This window comes from Ursus arctos, chromosome X (genome assembly GCF_023065955.2).
Source record: "Ursus arctos isolate Adak ecotype North America chromosome X, UrsArc2.0, whole genome shotgun sequence".
Lineage (NCBI taxonomy): Eukaryota > Metazoa > Chordata > Mammalia > Carnivora > Ursidae > Ursus > Ursus arctos.
The window spans coordinates 32138708-32157231 of NC_079873.1; the positions used below are offsets into that span (position 1 = coordinate 32138708).

An 18524-nucleotide genomic window follows, 5' to 3' on the forward strand; every position below is an offset into this window, starting at 1 on the left:
CTGTATTTTAATTATACTGCAACTAAAAAAAAACCACACACACACAAAAATCACTTGTATTTCTATCTGCTAGCAAAGAATAGTTAGAAAGTGATTTTTAAAAAAATACCATTTCCAATTGCTCCAGGAAATGAAATATTTAAGTACAGATCTAACAACAAACATGTACCCTATCTGTATCCTGAAAACTCCAAAATGGTGATGAAAGAAATAAAAAATGCCCTACATAAATGGGGAGATATACTGTCTTTGTGGATTGGAAGATTCAAAATAGGAAAGATATCAATTCTCCCCACACTGATCGGTAAATTTAACATCACTCTAATCAGAATCCCAGCAGGCTTTCTTGGTAGGTATAGAGAAGATGATTCTAAAATTTATATGGAGTTTATAGCCTGAACAGTTTTAGAAAAGAATACAGTTGGAGGAAGCACACTACCCAATTTTAAGATTGTTTACAAAGCTACAGTAATCAAAATAATGTGGCACTGGCAAAAGGCAAGACGTACAGATCAATGGATCAAAACAAAGAACACAGAAACAGACCAGCAAAAAGCAAACCTGCCAATTAAGTTTTGAAAAGGTGCAAAGGCAGTTCAGTGGAGTTTATTGCATCAAGCATACCTCGATAAAGCTGTTAAAAAAGACAGTCTCTTCAATAAATGGTGCTGGGAAATTTGGACAGCTACATGCAAAAGAATGAAACTTGACCACTCTCTCACACCATACACAAAGATAAACTCCAAATGGATGAAAGACCTCGATGTGAGACAGGAATCCATCAAAATCCTAGAGGAGAACATAGGCTGCAACCTCTACGACATCGGCCAAAGCAACCTTTTTCATGACACATCTCCAAAGGCAAGAGAAACAAAAGAAAAAATGAACTTGTGGGACTTCATCAAGATCAAAAGCTTCTGCACAGCCAAGGAAACAGTCAAAAAAACTAAGAGGCAGCCCACGGAATGGGAGAAGATATTTGCAAATGACACTACAGATAAAAAGATTAGTATCCAAGATTTACAAAGATCTTCTCAAACTCAATACACGGGAAACAAATAATCAAATCAAAAAATGGGCAAAAGATATGAACAGACACTTTTCTAATGAAGACATACAAATGGCTAACAGACACATGAAAAAATGTTCAACATCATTAGCCATCAAGGAAATTCAAATCAAAACCACATTGAGATACCACCTTATGCCAGTTAGAATGGCAAAAATTGACAAGGCAGGAAACAACAAATGTTGGAGAGGATGTGGAGAAAGGGGATCCCTGTCACACTGTTGGTGGGAATGCAAGTTGGTACAGCCACTGTGGAAAACAGTGTGGAGGTCCCTTAAAAAGTTAAAAATTGAGCTACCCTATGATCCAGCCATTGCACTACTGGGTATTTACCCCAAAGATACAGACGTAGTGAAGAGAAGGGCCATATGCACCCCAATGTTCATAGCAGCATTGTCCACAATAGCTAAATTGTGGAAGGAGCCGAGATGCCCCTCAACAGATGACTGGATTAAGAAGTTGTGATCCCTATATACAATGGAATATTACTCAGCCATCAAAAAGAACGATTTCTCAACATTAGCTGCAACATGGACGGCACTGGAGGAGATAATGCTAAGTGAAATAAGACAAGCAGAGGAAGACAATTATCATATGGCTTCACTCATTTATGGAACATAAGAAGTAGGAAGATCAGTAGGAGAAGAAAGGGATAAAGAAAGGGGGGATAAACAGAAGGGGGAATGAACCATGAGAGACTATGGACTCTGGGAAACAAACTGAGGGCTTCAGAAGGGAGGGGAGTGGGGGAATGGGATAGACCGGTGATGGGTATTAAGGAGGGCACGTATTGCATGGTGCACTGGGTGTTATATGCAACTAATAAATCATGGAACTTTACATCGAAACCCAGGGATGTACTATATGGTGACTAACATAATAAAAAAATATTATAAAACAACAACAACAACAACCACCCTGTGTGTTCCTCTCACAGGATTTTTTTAATTTCAGGCATTCCAAGAATTTTAAATGCATGAAGAGGGGCCTTTGGGATTCACAGAAACGGAAAATCATTTGGGTGACTGCAGCTGCTCATCCAAGTTTCTTCTTCCAAATTTAGACACTAGATGAAAAACGCTCTGTGATTTACTCGTCACATAATCAGTGTCCTTACTAAGCATGCAGCATTGAATTTAACATTAGGTCCTAGAGAAAACAATAATACATGAGAATATAAAATAATACATCTTAAGCTTTACCATTCATTACAAATGAACTCAAAGGAAAAAAAAATCAAGGCCAAAGTAAATCTCTTCGGTATTGATAGAACCGAGAAAACACTGAAAGCCCTTTGTTATAGAGCATACATGATGCAAGTTCCTTGAAATGAAAGGACATTAGGACACTTGAGGGCAGAAGAAGTAGACAGTGGGAGATTTTTTTAGGGAACCCTAAAAACCAGACTGGCTTGGAAAAGCATGGTGGGAGGCACCCACGTCCACTTGAGCTTACAGTAAATGATCAGCCTCAAATTGCTAGTGGCCAGTGGTTACCTAGCAGTTGTAGCCAGCAATTTGTGGGTGTCTGTCACATAACGTCCAATGACGGAGAGAGAGAAATGGCTAGTCAGCCCTCTCCAAGGAACAAAAATGTGTGCAAGCTGTTTTGGGGGGAGTTATAACCATACCTTATATATGCACAGTACATTACAAATCACTTCCCTAGGGGCAGGTGGCATTGTTCGCATTTGGCAGATGAAAGCAGAAGTTCAGTTAGCGAAGTTCATCCTGCTCGTAGGTGGGTGATGATGTTGAGCATCTTTTCATATACCTTCTCTTGTGAAGTGTCATATTTTGCGTACTCATAGGGCGCCTGGGTGGTGCAGTCAGTTAAGCATCTGACTCTTGGTTTCGGCTCAGGTCCTGGTCTCAGGCTCGCAGGCTCAAGCCCCACATCGGGCTCTGTGCTCACTGTGGAGCCTGCTTGAGATTCTCCCTCCCTCTCCTTCTCCCTCTGCTCCTCCTGCTCGTGCTCTCTCTCTCTCTAATAAATAAATAAATCTTTAAAAAATATGTTTTGCATACTCTTTAAACTGGATTACTTATTTTCTTACTATTTGGGTTTAAAGAACTCTTCATATATTTTGGATAAAAGTGATTTATCAGGACTATATGGCATTTGTAAATACTTTTCCCAGTCTGTGGTTTATGTCTTCATTCTCCTCTTAAAGACTTTTTTTAAAGATTTTATACGCAAATAATGAATCGTTGAACACTACATCAAAAACTAATGATGTACTATATGTTGGCTAATTGAACATAATAAAAAAATAAAATAAAATACGCTAGTTAAGATTATATGTATTTATTTGACAGAGAGAGAGAGAGCACAAGCAGGAGGAGCGGCAGGCAGAGGTTCGAGAAGCAGGCTCCCTGCTGAGCAGGGACCACCCCCCCAATGCGAGACTCGATCCTAGGACCCTGGGATCACAACCTGAGCCGAAGGCAGACACTTAACCAACTGAGCCACCCAGGTGCTCCTCTCTTCATTCTCTTAACTGTGTCTTTTGAAAAAAAAGAAATTTTAAATTTGGATGAAGTACTTTTTTTCTTAATCTTTTATAGATCTTGCTTTTGGTATCATATCTAAGAAAACCAGACCTAACTCAAGCTCACAGTGATTTTTCTCCCATATTATCACCAACAAGTTTTATAGTTACAGGTTTTATAATTATGTCTATGATCTGTTTTGAGTTACCTTTTCTTTAAGTCTTTGCCATTGATGAAAATGAGAGAAGTCTGGGGGAGCAAAGGATGGAGTGGCGAGTGAGCCTGGGATATTCCCAGGACACAGCTTTATTCACTTCTCTGTCCTTGCAGTGAATCGGGGCACGCCGCATTCTGTAGCTGAATGGGCTAACATAACACACGGAGAGCTCCCCTGGGATCCCGCATTTCATCAGAAGGCACCCGGCCAACACCCTGGGAAGTTAAACTCACATCTCCAATATGCTCTTTCAAACCAAACCTACCGATCCCCCCCACTATACACATGATGATACGCCCCCCCTTCCCATTTCAAGAACTGGCATCTACCCACTCTCGCCACTACCTCGGCCTGCTTTGTGAGTTGCTTTAACGAGTAGAATGTGACAAGAGTGAGGCTGTGACAGTTCTGTGCCGAGGCCTTAAGAGTCCCGGCAGCTCTGGCTTTCATCCCTCGAGAAGCTATGTGCATGGAAAGAAATCCATTTACTCTGCTGGAGAGGAAGGCAACACGGAGAGACAGAGAAGATGTAGAGAACAGGAGACTGCAAAAAGGTAGAAAAGGAGGCCCGGCCATCTCGGCCATTCCAGTCATCTCAGAGGAAGTGCCAGACATGTGAATGGAGCCATCTTGGGTCCTCCAGCCCCAAATGAGCTTCCCCAGCCAACAGCATGTGGAGCAGAAAGAAGCCACCCCAACTAAGCCCTGCCAAATTGCAGAATCATAAGCAAATAAGTGGTGGTGCTTGTTTTAAGCCACTTGAGTTCAGGATGGTTTCTTACAGAGCAATGGATGACTGAAACACTCCCCAAGCTTCCTCATGAAAGTCTGCCTTATGGTTCACTTACTGACCTAGACAGTTCTGTTTGGCAGGCGTGAATTCAGCAGTAGAGAGAACTTTGAATCAGAACCTAAAATCTTGGGTTAAGTTCCAGCTTCGACATTGTTTGTGTGAGTCTCCCCAAAAGCAGACTCTAAGATAAGGTGCGGGTAGCTCATCTGGGAGGAGATCCCAGGAAGCACCATGACAGGGCCGGGGAAGAGAGCCGGGGAAGGGGGAGAAGGGAGGGAAGGCAGTAAGGGCACCGCTGGCTGGGCCATGCTGTGGGCAACTAGGGCTCCATCCTACCAGGGACACTTCCTCCCTCTCTTGCACCCAAACACCAGCCTATATAACTTCCTTCCCCATTCAGGCTACTCTTAACTATCCGTTCTAACTTTATTTCCTCCAGAAAAAAAAAATACAAGTGCTAAGGCAGGGGGCTGGCGAAAGAGCGATCCCCGCCACATAGGAGCTCAGAGACAGCCTTGCTTCTACAGCTACCTCTCCTGAGAGAATATTCCCTCCTGTATTCAAACTCTTCCACACAAAACCCCAAAGGGAAGACGTTCGGCAGAGTGGATGGCGCGCCCACAGTCCCCAGGCACTCCGCCTTTCGTTAGCAAAGACAATGAAGATGGCATGTGGTTTGGGAAATTTTCAGGGTGGTCATATTTTACACAGCTAATAAAAAGCAGCCCGAAAGGATAACTTTATAAAGGAAGGCATGACTCTCGTTCGAGGGAAAAAGAATGTATTTTTGTCAGTTTATTCTCCTTCTAGTGTTTCATATCATAAAGAGCCAAAGGGTGGCCTTGCCCCCCACCTAAAGCTGGAAGAGAGGAGAAACAGGGAAAAGACGGGCGCCTGATTCTGAGGTCGGCCCGAAGCAGGGGCCCTCAACAAATGGCAACTCCTGTTCCCACCAAGGGGCCTCCCTGAGGCCCTGGAGGCTGACCGCGCACATTCGACGCCGACACACAATTAAGAGGTCTGGCCTTTAAAGTGAAACCAGACAGCGGCACAAAAGCAATGGCAGATGGTCCCCCAAAGGCTCAGTGGGCCTCCTCGGGGGTCAACTGAAACACACGCAAAATGCAAGAAGCGGGGCAGGTGGTGGCAAGGCCGTCAGCAGAAGGCCGTCAGCAGGAGGCCGCAGGCTGAGGCACTGGCCGAGCTCACATGGCGTCAGAGCCGCATGGCACGCTCAGCAGACTTGGGCCGGAGGAGCGCTCGCCCTGGCGCCGCATTCACCGTCGGGGGCCATCAAACTGCCTCTGTTGCCTGGCAGCGAGGTGATTCTGCTTCTTTACAGTTCTGTGCAGAAGGTAAAAGCAAGTCAAGGAGCTACCCCTCCACGTCAGCTCTCGTGCTCTTGAGGCCTCACCTCCATATAAACGAAGAGCAAAAGTCTGGACAAGAGAACTTAGCGGCCCCTCTCCCCTCCCCTTCTAGCCTCAGTGTCACTAGCATTTTCAAACTCAGACACAACACAGCATTTACAAACGCTCTGATAAGCAAAAAATGAAAAGCGTCCATCCACAGGCCCGCAGCTGTGACACCACTGGCCCTGACAGCGAAAGGCAAAGGAGAAAGCTCTGGAAGGTGAGGCGGTAGGCTGAGTGCTGAGAAGGAATAGCCAGCTGTCCTGTGCTGAGAGACGCAGGCTGGGTAGAGGCCATGCCCTCAGATTTGAAGGCTTCCCAGGGCGTTCCCGTGGAGAGAAGGGTCACTCGTTGTGCACAAGGGCACCAGCAAAAGCCAACTGGACTTGACTGGTCTGGAAAGACGGGGTAGGATTTGCATGAGGAAATTCTTCAGAAGGGGAAAAAAGAGCATCCTAGAAGGGGCAGTGTGCAGAGAGGAGAGAAATAGATCTCAAGGGCTGTTCCCGGCTTTCTTCACATTTTAATACACAAAAACACATTTTAAAGAACGCATGTTCGCACCAGCCAAAACTTGGTGGCTTCCAACTGGAAGAAACTTCTATTAAGCAAGTATGCATACAACTGCTTAGTGAGGCAGATGTGGGACAGATGTTGCTACCCAAAGGTTTGGTTTTTTTTTCTTTTTTCTCCCCCTTGAGCTTGCAGTGGGCACTGCCACCAACTTCAAGAAATTCAATGTCATGTTCTCAAACATCCTGTCCAGGAACTAAAAACACAGTTCCCTTTAAAAACAAATGTGAATTGTTGAATCATTATGTTGTACACATGTAACTAACATAACACTGTATGTTAATTGTACTTCAATAAAAAAAATAAAAAACACAAAAACAAATGTGAAACACTAATGAGATGTGCTGAGAAAACAATTTGGAAATGACCACACCAATGGCTCTGACACTTGGCACAAGCATCGGGATCACCCGGAAGGTTTGTTAAAACACAGATTGCTGGGCCCACCTTCCCTCACAACCAGGTTCAGTAGCTCTGGGGTGCAGCCTGAGAATTTACACATTGAAGAAGTTCTCAGGTGGTGCTGCCCCTGCTGGTCTGTGGTCCTCTCCCTGAGGGTAACAAGGTCATTAGCATATCAAGGACCCGGAGCAGTCCTGCAAGAAAGCAAGCTACTTAATCCCGCTTTTCCCAACTACAATGCATTCTGCTGCCCCTAGAATATATCTATGAACCTCCCCAGGAAGCAGTGCTTCGAGGAAGCCAGTTTTAGAAATGTTCTACTAGGGATGGTCCTGACCAGTAGAAAGATTACAGGCTCCTAAAAGAACAGCACCCGGCAAAAGACAGATTGTCCGAGTCAAGCCCTCAGGACCCAGGTAAGGGACCCATGGAGGGTTGCAGGCCATGCCACATAGCAAGGTCCTGGCAGGGCAGCAGATCTGGAAAGATGCCCAGAAATGCACCATCAACAAGGAAGTCTGTCAGCAGCTAGCAAAGGCCAGTCGGTCTCCAGCTTTGAATTAGGATACCAGGTCTTGGCCAAGAATTGGCAAGAATAAATAGGGTCCTCGTTTCTAGAGGGTCTGATTGGTGACCAAGCCTCAAACACATAATGAGACACCCAGTTACCGGTCATCCATGAATTGACAGTAACAGCGCACGGTGCTAGTTAGAGCACTCAGGCCAGTATCTCTTAAAAGACCCCCGACCAAAGGCCAAGATGAACCCCGAGCTGAGCCTCACAGTGAATGACAAGCAGCCCCAAACACCTAGGAGTTTGTTAAAAGGTAAGTTCTGATTTCATAGGTCTGAGGAGGGGTTCGAGATTCTAGCGTTCTCTAAAGCTCCCAGATGACTCTGGTTCTCAGTCCATACCTGGAATAGCAAGGCCCTAGTTCAGGAGTGGCAGACTTTTTCCGTAAAGGGCCAGACAATCAAAACTTTCAGCTTTGCAGGCCACGTGGTCTGTGTCACGACTACTCAACCCTGCCATGGTATCACCAAGTAGCCATAGATAGTACCCAAATGGACGAGCAGGGCTGTGATCCAGTGACACAGATATCTGAATCTCATAGAATTTTCCTGTGTTAGAAAATATTATCCTTCTGACTTCTCCAACCATTTTAAAACTGAAAAACCATTCTTAACTCACTGGTCATACAAAACCAGGCAGTGGGCCCTATTTGGCCTGCCCAGACTGACTTTGGAGATCCCTGCCCTGGATTCCTAGTCCCCAGTGCAGATCTGCCAAAGCAGAATATGGAGCCCACCCCCCCTCAAAAAAGGTGGGAGGCTCCCTTTTTATTGCTGTTACCAGTTCAGTCTTCCTGACTTGCCCAATTTGTGGGGCTGGGGGGGTTGCTGAGTGTGAGGGGCAGCGTGTGCTCTTCTGACTTCCCCACTGGTATTGCACCACCCCCAGTGGGGCTGCCTCCTCCCTCACCCCAGGGGCATCAGTTTCTAGGGCAAAGATGTATAGTCCCCGTGATGGCAATTCTCAGTCACAGGGTCTCGCTGGAGGGGTGGGGGAGGCCTGACCACACTCGTGTGGCTTTCTTAAGGAGCTGAAGTTATTTCTAAGGGACAAATTCACTGCAGAGCAGAGCCATGCAAGGCCCCTGCCACCGATCACTGAAGATGGCTCTGCTGCTGTTGGAGGTTCGGCCAGGGGGGGGGTGGCTGAAAAGGACACAGAGTCAAGCTCCCCTCAGGGTTGGGTTTGTTTTGGAGTTGGAAGAGGGAGTAGAGACCTAAAGGCTGTGCAGGCTTATCTCTGGAATGTCGGGAACTTCGGAAAGGAAGTCTAGCGACCATGATGAAGGCAAAGCCCACAGGAAAGGGGGGAGGAGGGGAGGGGAGCTATTGTGTGGCCCACAGAAACAGGCAAGCCGCCCTGGCTTGGCAAAGGGCTGAACTCATTCATCACACCCGTACTTCTGAAATTTCACCATGAATAAGGATGGGTGGAGGGGTCTTATTCGAATGCACGTGCTGATTTGGTAGGTCTCCGCGGGCCCCAGCCTTGGCGCGTCTGACCCCCTCCCAGGGGATCCCAGGATTCACACATGCCAGGATGCGGCCCACATGTGAGCACATTTTTTCTTTTGTTTTGTTCTCTTTTTAAACAGTCACAAGCTGTGAAAGATTATGGCAGGTTCCACATGGGGTGAGCCACTGACATCCAGGACCAACACGCATAAGGTTGTTCAGGAAATTGCCTACACCATCACACCCACCAAAAGAGCACTCATGGTCTCAAATCATCCTGCCCGCCACTCTTCAATCCCGAGTCCTGGGTCCGCCTCCATCTTTTTCCTAATGAGCCCAAAGTCTGTCTCCTGACCAAGCCCGGTGCCCCCACACTCACAGAAGGCATTTCCTTCTCATTTCCCTTCTAAAGCACCCAAGGATGCCCGATGACCGGCAGTGACCCTGCAGCCAGCAGTGAAAGGGTGGCAGGCAGCCATAGGTGACTCTCACCAGTATCCTGCAGTGGTTGGCAGAACAGACACTGCTTTCTCACTCAGTCCTTGAGTGGAAGGTGTTAACGACCTGAGCTAAAATGATACCACTTAATCAAAATGACAGATAATATCAAGACTGGCTGAGGGTGTGGAGAAGCTGGAACCACCACATGCCGCTGGTGGGAATGGACAAGGGTGCAGTTGCTTTGGAAAATTGTCTAGGTATCTATCCAAGAGAAATGAAACTGTATGCCCACACAGAAACTTACCGGAATGTTTATTGCATTACTCATAATGATCAAAAAGTGGAAACGCAAAAGACCAACAACTGATGAATGGATAAAATGTGGTCTACCCATGCAGTGGAATAAACTTCAACCATACAAAGGAATCAAGTAGTGATACTTGCCTCAATACAGATGAACCTTGAAAACGTTTTTCTCAATGAAAGAAGCCAGGCACAAAAGGACAAATATTGCACAATTCCATTGATACAGAATGTATTGAATAGGCAAATGTGTCGAGACAGAAAACAGCTGAATGGCTGCCTAGAGCTTGGGGGTCGGGGGTGGGGAGTGATGGCTTGATGGCTAAGGGGCATAGGGTTTCTTTCGGGGATAATGAAAATGTTCTAAAATTGTGGTGATGGATACACAACTCTGTGAACACACTAAAAATCACCTCGTTGGTTTCAATGGGTGAATGGTATGGGCTGCAAATTATACCTCAATAAAGCTGTTAAGAATATGGTGACCTATCAGTTGGGGAGCAAGTGGTGGAGAGAAGGAGCATCCGGGACCCACAGCCCTTGAGGAACATGCAAGCAGACCCAGGTGTGTGAGCCTGCCATGGCAGCCAAGTGTCGATAGACATAACCACGTTGAATACACAGGGACAGGGGCTCCGCAAGCGCATGCGGTGTGACTGACTGCGGCCTGCCCCCCTCCCCGGTGCCCGGCATGGTGCCTCACACATGGTGGCCACTCAAAAACCGAACTCAGTGCGCTCCAGGGGAGAGTGATGGGAATTCCGGAGCTACCACTTAGCTCTAAAGCCAGCTGCGCTTCTAATGCCCTAGGTCATCCCCAGAAAAACCCCTTCAACTCACTGAGCCTCACTAAGGCTCATCACTAAGACACCGGGAGTTACGTCTCAGGCCTTCCCAGTCGGATATTCCACAGTTCTCTAGATTAGGTGGCCCGCGCAGGGGAGCCTGGATGTGGATGGGAAACTCCTCTGGGAATCTAGACAGAGCCTGAGACACCCAGCAGGGTCAGGACTGGCCAGAAGCGTTCTTCCTGGCAGATCTCATTCCACAGACACACTGAGAGTGGCCTTGAGGACACGAAACGAACGGGAGACCCCAGGACCGGCTCACATAGCCGGAGGCCTCAGATCCATGAGTAACTAATGGGGAAACAATATGATTCCACCCCTTGGAAAGCTAAATGAAATTCTAAGTGGAAACAGGATTTCAACACTGGATATTTAAAGGAATCAGAGCCTTTGTCTGACGAATGCTGAGTCAGTGGCAACAAGTCTGTCAGAGTTCCTATATGGAACAGCCAGTCTGGGGGCAGAGGCTCAGAAGGTGGGGGACGTGGCCACGCCACCACTTCCTCACCACTCCACAATGGGCCTGCCAAACCTTGGCTCAGTCTTTGCTCTGTGGCCCTAATTTAACCAGTGTTTTTGAACATTCCTGGATCCCTGGATCTGGCAGGGTCATTCAGCTCAGCCACCCACACAGTAAGTGGCAGGCCAGAGTCATTGGTCAGAGGGTCCCAGGGAGCAATCAGCACTGGAGAGACAGACACTCAAGAGGCACAACTGGGTGGATGCAGCCAACAGCCAGCGACAGGAGAGGAGAAACCAGCTGCCGGTACCTGTGACCCATCACACTACAGGTCACTATAAGAGCAAGCTGGGCAGGAGAAAGCGAGCAACGATATTTCAAGGCCCAGGCAGAAAGTCTGCCCCCAATTCTATGTTTGGATTTGTCTGACTATTACTCATAAAAAAGTTTTAAAACCAATATACTCAATTTACAACCCCAAACCTCCGGGATAATCCAAGCCATTAGGTCCAAGCCCATTTATCTTCTCCCTGGAGAACAATGCAGAAAGAGGCATCCAGTATGAGCTAAGGATTATGGGTGAGTGAATCATGCAGCTCAGGAATGAGCACTCCAGAGGTTTCTGACTCGAGTGCGCCATGCGAACCGTAAGATCCAGGTGAAACCAATTAGCATCTGGAAAACTTAGGAGCTTAGCAAAGCTACCAATGACTTTTCTCTTGCACAAGCTTTAGCCATGAACCTGGATCTGCAAATCCTGCCCCTGGGACTCCTAGGAGTTTCTAAGTGTCCCAGAATAGCGTCTCAGGGGGATGTGAAATCCAAGAGCCTCAGCCATTAACTGTGCCCTGACTCATTGCCTGTCTGGAGGGGTCTCCTGTTCAGGGCAGTGCAAATTTCCTCTGACATTTTGCTGTCTTGCATTCCTTTTTCTCTGGGAATTATGCTCTTGGAAATTCCAGTTAAATCCTGCAGGGATATGTGAAACAGAACCCTTGTTCTCTACTGCGGTTATTTTAGTCAGTTCTTTAATCCACAAATATTGACTAAAGACCCTCCTCCAGGTCGCAGACGGCTGTGCTAAGGGAGGGGTACAAGGACGTGTCAGCTCAGGCCCGCAGGCGATTACGATCTATGATTATGCCTGCTTGGTTGGGTGTTGCTTTTTAAGTGAGGAGGAGGAGACGTACCCCTGGTCGTAACCGGAGAGACCACCTGCTCATCGGTTCTATCGAGGTTTTCCTACTCTGACAATTTCATCTTACCTCATATGTGGATTTTTGTGCCTGTTAAGGGCAGCTTACTCACGGAATTCATGAGGATCATCTAGTGAGAGTGAGTGGTTCTGAGCTGGGATAAGGGCCTTCTCCCCAGAAAAAGAATACCCACGCGGATTTTTGTTTCCGATTTCCAAATGTTCTTAGAGAAGCGCCCAAACCCCCTCTGTTAACCTTCCTTGGGCCTGCGGGGTTACTGTCACGGGCATCAGCCATCCATCAACGTCATTCTCCAATATCCAGGCCCAGTGCTCCTGCATGGCTGCTCTCTAGGCTCCCAGGGCCCGTCGACAGGCCCCTGCTACAACGTTTGTCCCCATACATAAGCCGGTGTCTACTTCCCCGCCAGACAGAAAGCACCAAGAGAAGGAATTCCCCCACCTTCTTCACCCCGTTGTCCCAAGCATGCCATCATTCGGTGTCCACTTGAAAAAGTCTCTGGGTAGAGCCCAGTTTTCATTAGAAAAGACAGAAACGGATTCTTTTTCAGAACTACTCTCAAATATCCAAGAGAAAAGAGTTCGGGCTTAAAAGTCTCCCAATAAACAATGGCCCATAAAAGCTGACAGTCAAGAACTCACACGATGGTCAACGGATCGAAGGGACTGGCTGGAGAGACTCCCCAGGAACTGGAACTCATTCACACTGCTCGGCTGGAAGTGCATCTTTCACCTGGGTATTCATCATAACTTGGCTGCCATAAGTTCATACTATGTTATAGCCTGGCAAAAGGAAACCTTCTTCTGTTTAAACTCAATCTTCACTTTCAATTACCCATTTTAGCCTCGTTCTCTGAAAGGGGAATTGATGTAGCACACATATTTGCGTTCACTAAGGAAACCATTCAACCACTTTGGAAGGGGCTGTAGCAAAGTGGCCAACAAAAATAATAAATGTACGCTCCAGCTTGTGGCTACAGTAAGTCTCCCGCCTTACAGCCCCCAACAGAGAAGGTTATTGCTTAAACAGAGGGTGTTCATGGATTTAAAAAGCAACCTCTATAGCCAGCAAGCCGCAGTCCCTATGCATGGAGATTCATGGTGTCACAAAGCCTTGTTTGCCTGTGCACCCTTTCTCTTGGTTCCTTTCTTTCCAGTGGCCCATCAGCCAAATTATAGGGCTATTAACTTGATCAGCACAAATACCCACTTGGCTCCAGGTGCTCGGCTAGGCACCATGAGAAATACAAAGGGGAAGACATAGTAACGCCTGCTTTCCAGAGCTCAGAATCTAGAAGTATACAAGAGTGCGTAAATTATTGTACTGTATGACACATGTCCTAAACACCACAAGAGAAACATGAAGCGTCATGGGTGTTTAAAGGAAGGCAGAAGCTTCCCATTTGAGGGATCAAGGAAAAATTTCATCCAAGAGACGGTGTCATTGGAGGATGGGCAGAATTTGGGCAGACAGGTGGTTGGAGTTGGGGGGATGGGGGGAGGAATGCCAAGTGCAGGAAGTAGCAATCGCTAAGAAAGGGGAAAATGTGATTCAAGCTCTGCAAAAGCAGGTAGTCTGTTTCAGCCACATTTTAAGAAACCAGGAGAGAAAGAGTGAAAATTTAGGCTGGAAGCAATTGTGTAGTCCCCTGAAAACAGAGAACTTTCCAGTTAACATTGAGAGAGGACAGGGAGCTGGTGCTCTCGGTTTTTGAGTAGGACAGTAATGTGATAAAAGTGGTTGTACTTAAAAGACCAGTATCTGGCCAGAGAAAGTAGAACGAATTAGAATGAGGGAGACTAAAAGTGAGAATGTTCTAGCAATCATCGAAAAGAGAGGGGCTATAGTTCAATTGCGGTGTGAAGACTGATGAGGTGTGAAGGTTTGAAGACAGTGTTTGAAGGATGGTTTCTGGTGTCCTGGCTCAGAAATCTGTGAAATGAGAAGCAGTAACAGCAACATACTGGACTGCAAGTGTTCTTGGTGAAGAAAATGCTAGATGAAAATGTCCTGCTCTCCCCAGCACTCCCCGCTTTTTATTCCCCCCTTTTTCATGAAGAGGAATTTTGTCAGCTCCTTACATGTTTTAACTCCAAATAGAAATTTCTGGCTTAGCCTGCTCCTGGAGAGACTTTAATTGTAGATCCTGGGCCAGGTGTTCAGTTCCTAATACTTATCTACAAAGGTGGCACTTTGGGGACTGCTTTGGCCGATGTGGTCTGGTTGGGCTTTGAGCAAACCTCCTTAGGTTTTCCTGACTGGTGAAACCACACGAGTTCACCAGTTTTCTCCAGGCGTAAGATTCAAGGAGCCTTTCTTAGTGCCCGCGGGGCTCATTCTTCTTTGTCTTCAGCCTTGCCTGCAGGAGGAGGTGGACTGAACCCCCAAACGCTCAGATGTAAATGAGGTTTCAAGACTTCATTTAAGCACAGAATAAAAACGGAAATGCAAATCGAAACCACAATAAGCTATCACCTCACACCTGTTAGAAGAGCTATCATCAAAAAGACAAGAAATAACAAGTGTTGGCCAGGATGCGGAGAGGAGGGAACCCTCTGACACCGTTGGTGGGAATGCAAGCTGGTGCAGCCACTCTGGAAAACAGTATGGAGGTGCCTCGAAAAGTTAAACATAGAGCTACCCTGTGATCTAGCATTCATTCCGCTTCTGGGTATTTACCCAAAGAAAACAAAAACATTAACTCAAAAAGATATCTGCACCCCATGCTCATTGCAGCATTATTTACAATAGCCAAGATATGGAAGCAACCTAAGTGTTCACTGATAGATGAATGGATAGAGAGATGTGGTGTACACACACACACACACACACACACACACACAGCAATACTATTCAGCCATAAAAAATAATGGAATCTTGCCATTTGCAATTGACAACATGGAACTTTGAGGGCATTATGCTAAGTGAAGTAAGTCAGATAGAAAGATAAATCACCATATGATCTCACTTGTATGTAGAACCTGAAAAACAAAACAAACAAAAAACCCCAAGCTCGTAGATACAGAGAATAGACTGGTGGTTACAAAGCCGGAGGGGGGGGGCAAAATGGGCAAAGATGGTCAAAAGGTACAAACTTCCAGTTACAAGATAAATAAGCCGTGGGGATGTAATAATGTACAGCATGGTGATTACAGTTACTAATACTGTATTGCATATTTGAAAGTTACTCAGAGTGAATCTTCCAAGTCTTCATCACAAGAAAAAGAATTATAACTACATATGGTGACTGATGGTAACTAGACTTCTTGTGGTGATCATTTCACAATGTATACAAATAGCAAGTTATTATGTTATACACCTGAAACTAACATGTTATGGCAACTATACCTCAAAAAAGCCCCAAAAAGAACAGAATAAAACCTTTTTATCTTGTAAAGCCATACAAACACAAACACAGACAACTTTGCTATGAACTTTCCATACATTTCATGTGGATTTTTGTAGACACTGTGCCTTTCCTAGGCTGCAAAAAATGAATCAGATGGCCAGAAAAGCTGCATCAAATTCAAAGATGGAAGAACTCCAGAGACCTTCTAGGAGTGGGAATGATTTACTCTCACTCTGACAGATTTGCTATTAAATCTCAGACAGTTATATAATGTTGGTAGGAGTGATGGGGCCCTTCATCCCCACCTCCCTCTTTCAAAGGTTCCTGATTCCAGGCCTCTTACCTTCTCTCTTACTGGAGACACAATGTCCACTTGCTAAGACAGTGCCTCTGAAACGATCTGCAAAGCCTCTCTGTCACCCAGCACTTAGGGTGAATTCAGCTGATGTGATTTGCCTCGGGACCCACTGGCCTAGAGAGTCTCCCCTCCCCAGCCTTCCCAAACCTCTGGCTTGGACTGAAATCTCCTCCTTTGGATTCAACAGGCTCAGCAGAGCACATTTCCTGAGAGACCCCACTGAGAGGTGCCAAACTGGGGGCAGCCTACTGGCTGGCAGAATTACCAGGGGCAGTCCCCCAAAGACCGAGAGGAGTGCCCAAACTGGCAAAACTATTTTCCTGTGGATGCCTGGGCCCTGGCAGCAAGCTACACTATATAAGGGTAGAAGTTGGGAAAAAGGAGAGCAGAGGGATTTCAGATGGAAAAAGAGAAGAGGCCCCTTGGCTGAGAAAGGCCCCAGCAGATGTACAGGCAGCTCAGAGATGCCTCCCAATTCAGCGTGAAAGGCTGCCTCTAGCTTCCCAACTTCTCTCCTGCTCCCTGTCCAGTACTGACCCCCCCTCCCCCTCTAGGTTCATTGCACCCCATCTCCTGCTAAAGGGGAGTGGGCAGCGTGGGAATTGCACTTGCCTGGGGCAGAGGATGAAGTCTCCTTTCTACTTTGCCCCGAATCAGTTCCTACCAAACAGCTCAAAACGTAAATGTTCCTGTGTGTCACTTTGCACTGTGTTTGACTCACTCATTCATTTGGGGGATGTGCGGAGTATTTCCAGCAGCCTTCCCTACATCTCCGGAGCACACTATCTGGGAACCTCCACCGCCCGCTGTCCTTCACCCAGAACTTGGTAGGTTCATTCCTCAGACCCCCGATTTAAACTGCCCACAGTGTTTGAAGGCAAAGCCAGATGTCTGCACGCCCGAAAGTCCATGTCGCTCACCTTCCCATTAGCACTAAATTAAAATGCGCCCCTGGATGTCTTCTACATTCCAGGGGGACAGGGGTGCCTCCATGTTGTCCTGCTCCCCTGAAGCTCTCTGCTAACCTAAGACTCCCAGATGAGGGAGTTAGCTGGAGCTTTTATAAAGGACAACTCCAAAGGTTTTGTCAACACCAAGAGAGCCCCAATAAATACCAGAGGCCCCTTAGACGCTAGAGACCACGCCCCCCAACAAGAAGCCACACCCCCTGCCTCACAGAGCCCCGCGTGTGTAGTCCCGTTTCCCTGGGGCTAACGGAGCACATGCCACAAGTCACCACTCTCCGCTGGCACCTCTCTCCCAGAGGCGCAGGCTTTCTCGGAATCCCCAGCAGGGGGGGTTGGGGGATGCGGGAGAGGCCCCAGGCCGTGCCGTCCAAGGGAGCCGCTCTCCCGTGGCGCGTGCCCCACAGCCCGCGAGGTGGCCCGGGCCCTCCAGGGGGAGCGGGTAGGGGCTTCTTCCAGGACAAGCTGCGGGTCCCCCTCCCCTCCCAGGCCTCGGCCGTGCGCCACCCCTTGACAGGCACAACTCCAGGTGGGGAGAAACTAGCCCGCCGCCAAAGTTCCCTTCGTGGCCTCGGGCGCCAATGTGGGTCGGTTCGGGCCCCTGGCAGCGCAGACGCAGAGGGTCCGCGGCTCGCGGCGCCCGGAACGGGGCTGACAGCCGGCTCTCCCCTCCCGGCGCCCAGACCCGAGCCCGCCGCGCGCCACCCCCTCCCTGGGGCCGCCAAAGTCGAGTCCCCGGCAGACAAAGGGCGCCCCGCCTCTGGTCCTACCTGGGAAGGCACGGCTCGGCGGGATCCGCAGCAGCAGCAGCAACAGCAGCGGCGGCAGCAGCGCGGCCCGGAGTGCGGGGCTGCCCATGGCGCCCATGGCGCGCGCGGCGCTCGCTCCGCTCGGCTCCGGCTCAGCGGCGCTGCGCTGTGCGCCTTCAGGGGGCGGAGGAGACAGACGGGGCCAGGGGCTGCGCGGCAAGCGGGCGAAGCTGAGCTGTTAAACTCCTCCTCTCGCCGCTATCCCTCCCTCCCTCCTTCTCGCCTGGGGCCTGCCCTCCTTCCTCCGCCTCCCCGGGACGCTAGCGCGGTCCGGGGCTCCGACCCAACCCCTCCTTTGGTGCCAGAGCTTCTTCTGGAAGCGGGGCTGGCCCCCCAGGGCCAGAGAGCGCCAGGGGCGTGCCCGAGCACATCGGATGATCCCGAATATCTTCCTGCTCTCCGATTCCGCTCACCCCTATTAATACACACGCTGGTGCCCAACCGCCTCCCAGATCCCGGGCCCCCACGCTGTCATCTGTGCAGACAGCCGCGTGAGTCATTCTGTGTGAAGGGACAACCGATCGGGTCCACCGACTGGCTATTAACGGCCACGTTCGCTGATCTGACCATCACGACCACGTCTCAAGTTCGGTACTATTATGCCCATTTTACCCAAGAAGACACCAAGGCTTGGAAACTTGCCCAGTTCACCATTATGGACAGGGAGGGGATTTGAAGTTAGGTGTGCGGCTCTGCCGGCACCCACGTCCATACTACAGCTTTTTGGTTTCTCTTTTGTAAGGGAATGAATCAAGGGCTGGATTGGGTGCCTGCTGAGCTGCGGTTTG

General features: G+C 48.2%; 1 protein-coding gene across 2 annotated transcripts in view; it reads right to left on the minus strand.

Moving 5' to 3' along the window:
* Positions 1–18147, minus strand: part of SRPX (sushi repeat containing protein X-linked) — a 113789-nt gene extending 95642 nt beyond the window's left edge. Inside the window, exon 1 of one of the 2 annotated variants that reach the window (XM_026513294.4) lies at positions 17698–18147. In XM_026513294.4, the coding sequence (XP_026369079.1) occupies positions 17698–17794 (97 nt within the window). In that variant the 5' untranslated portion in view covers positions 17795–18147. The remainder of the gene's footprint in view (positions 1–17697) is intronic. The other variant, XM_026513295.4, reaches the window with a different exon arrangement.
* Positions 18148–18524: the final 377 nt, after the last annotated feature.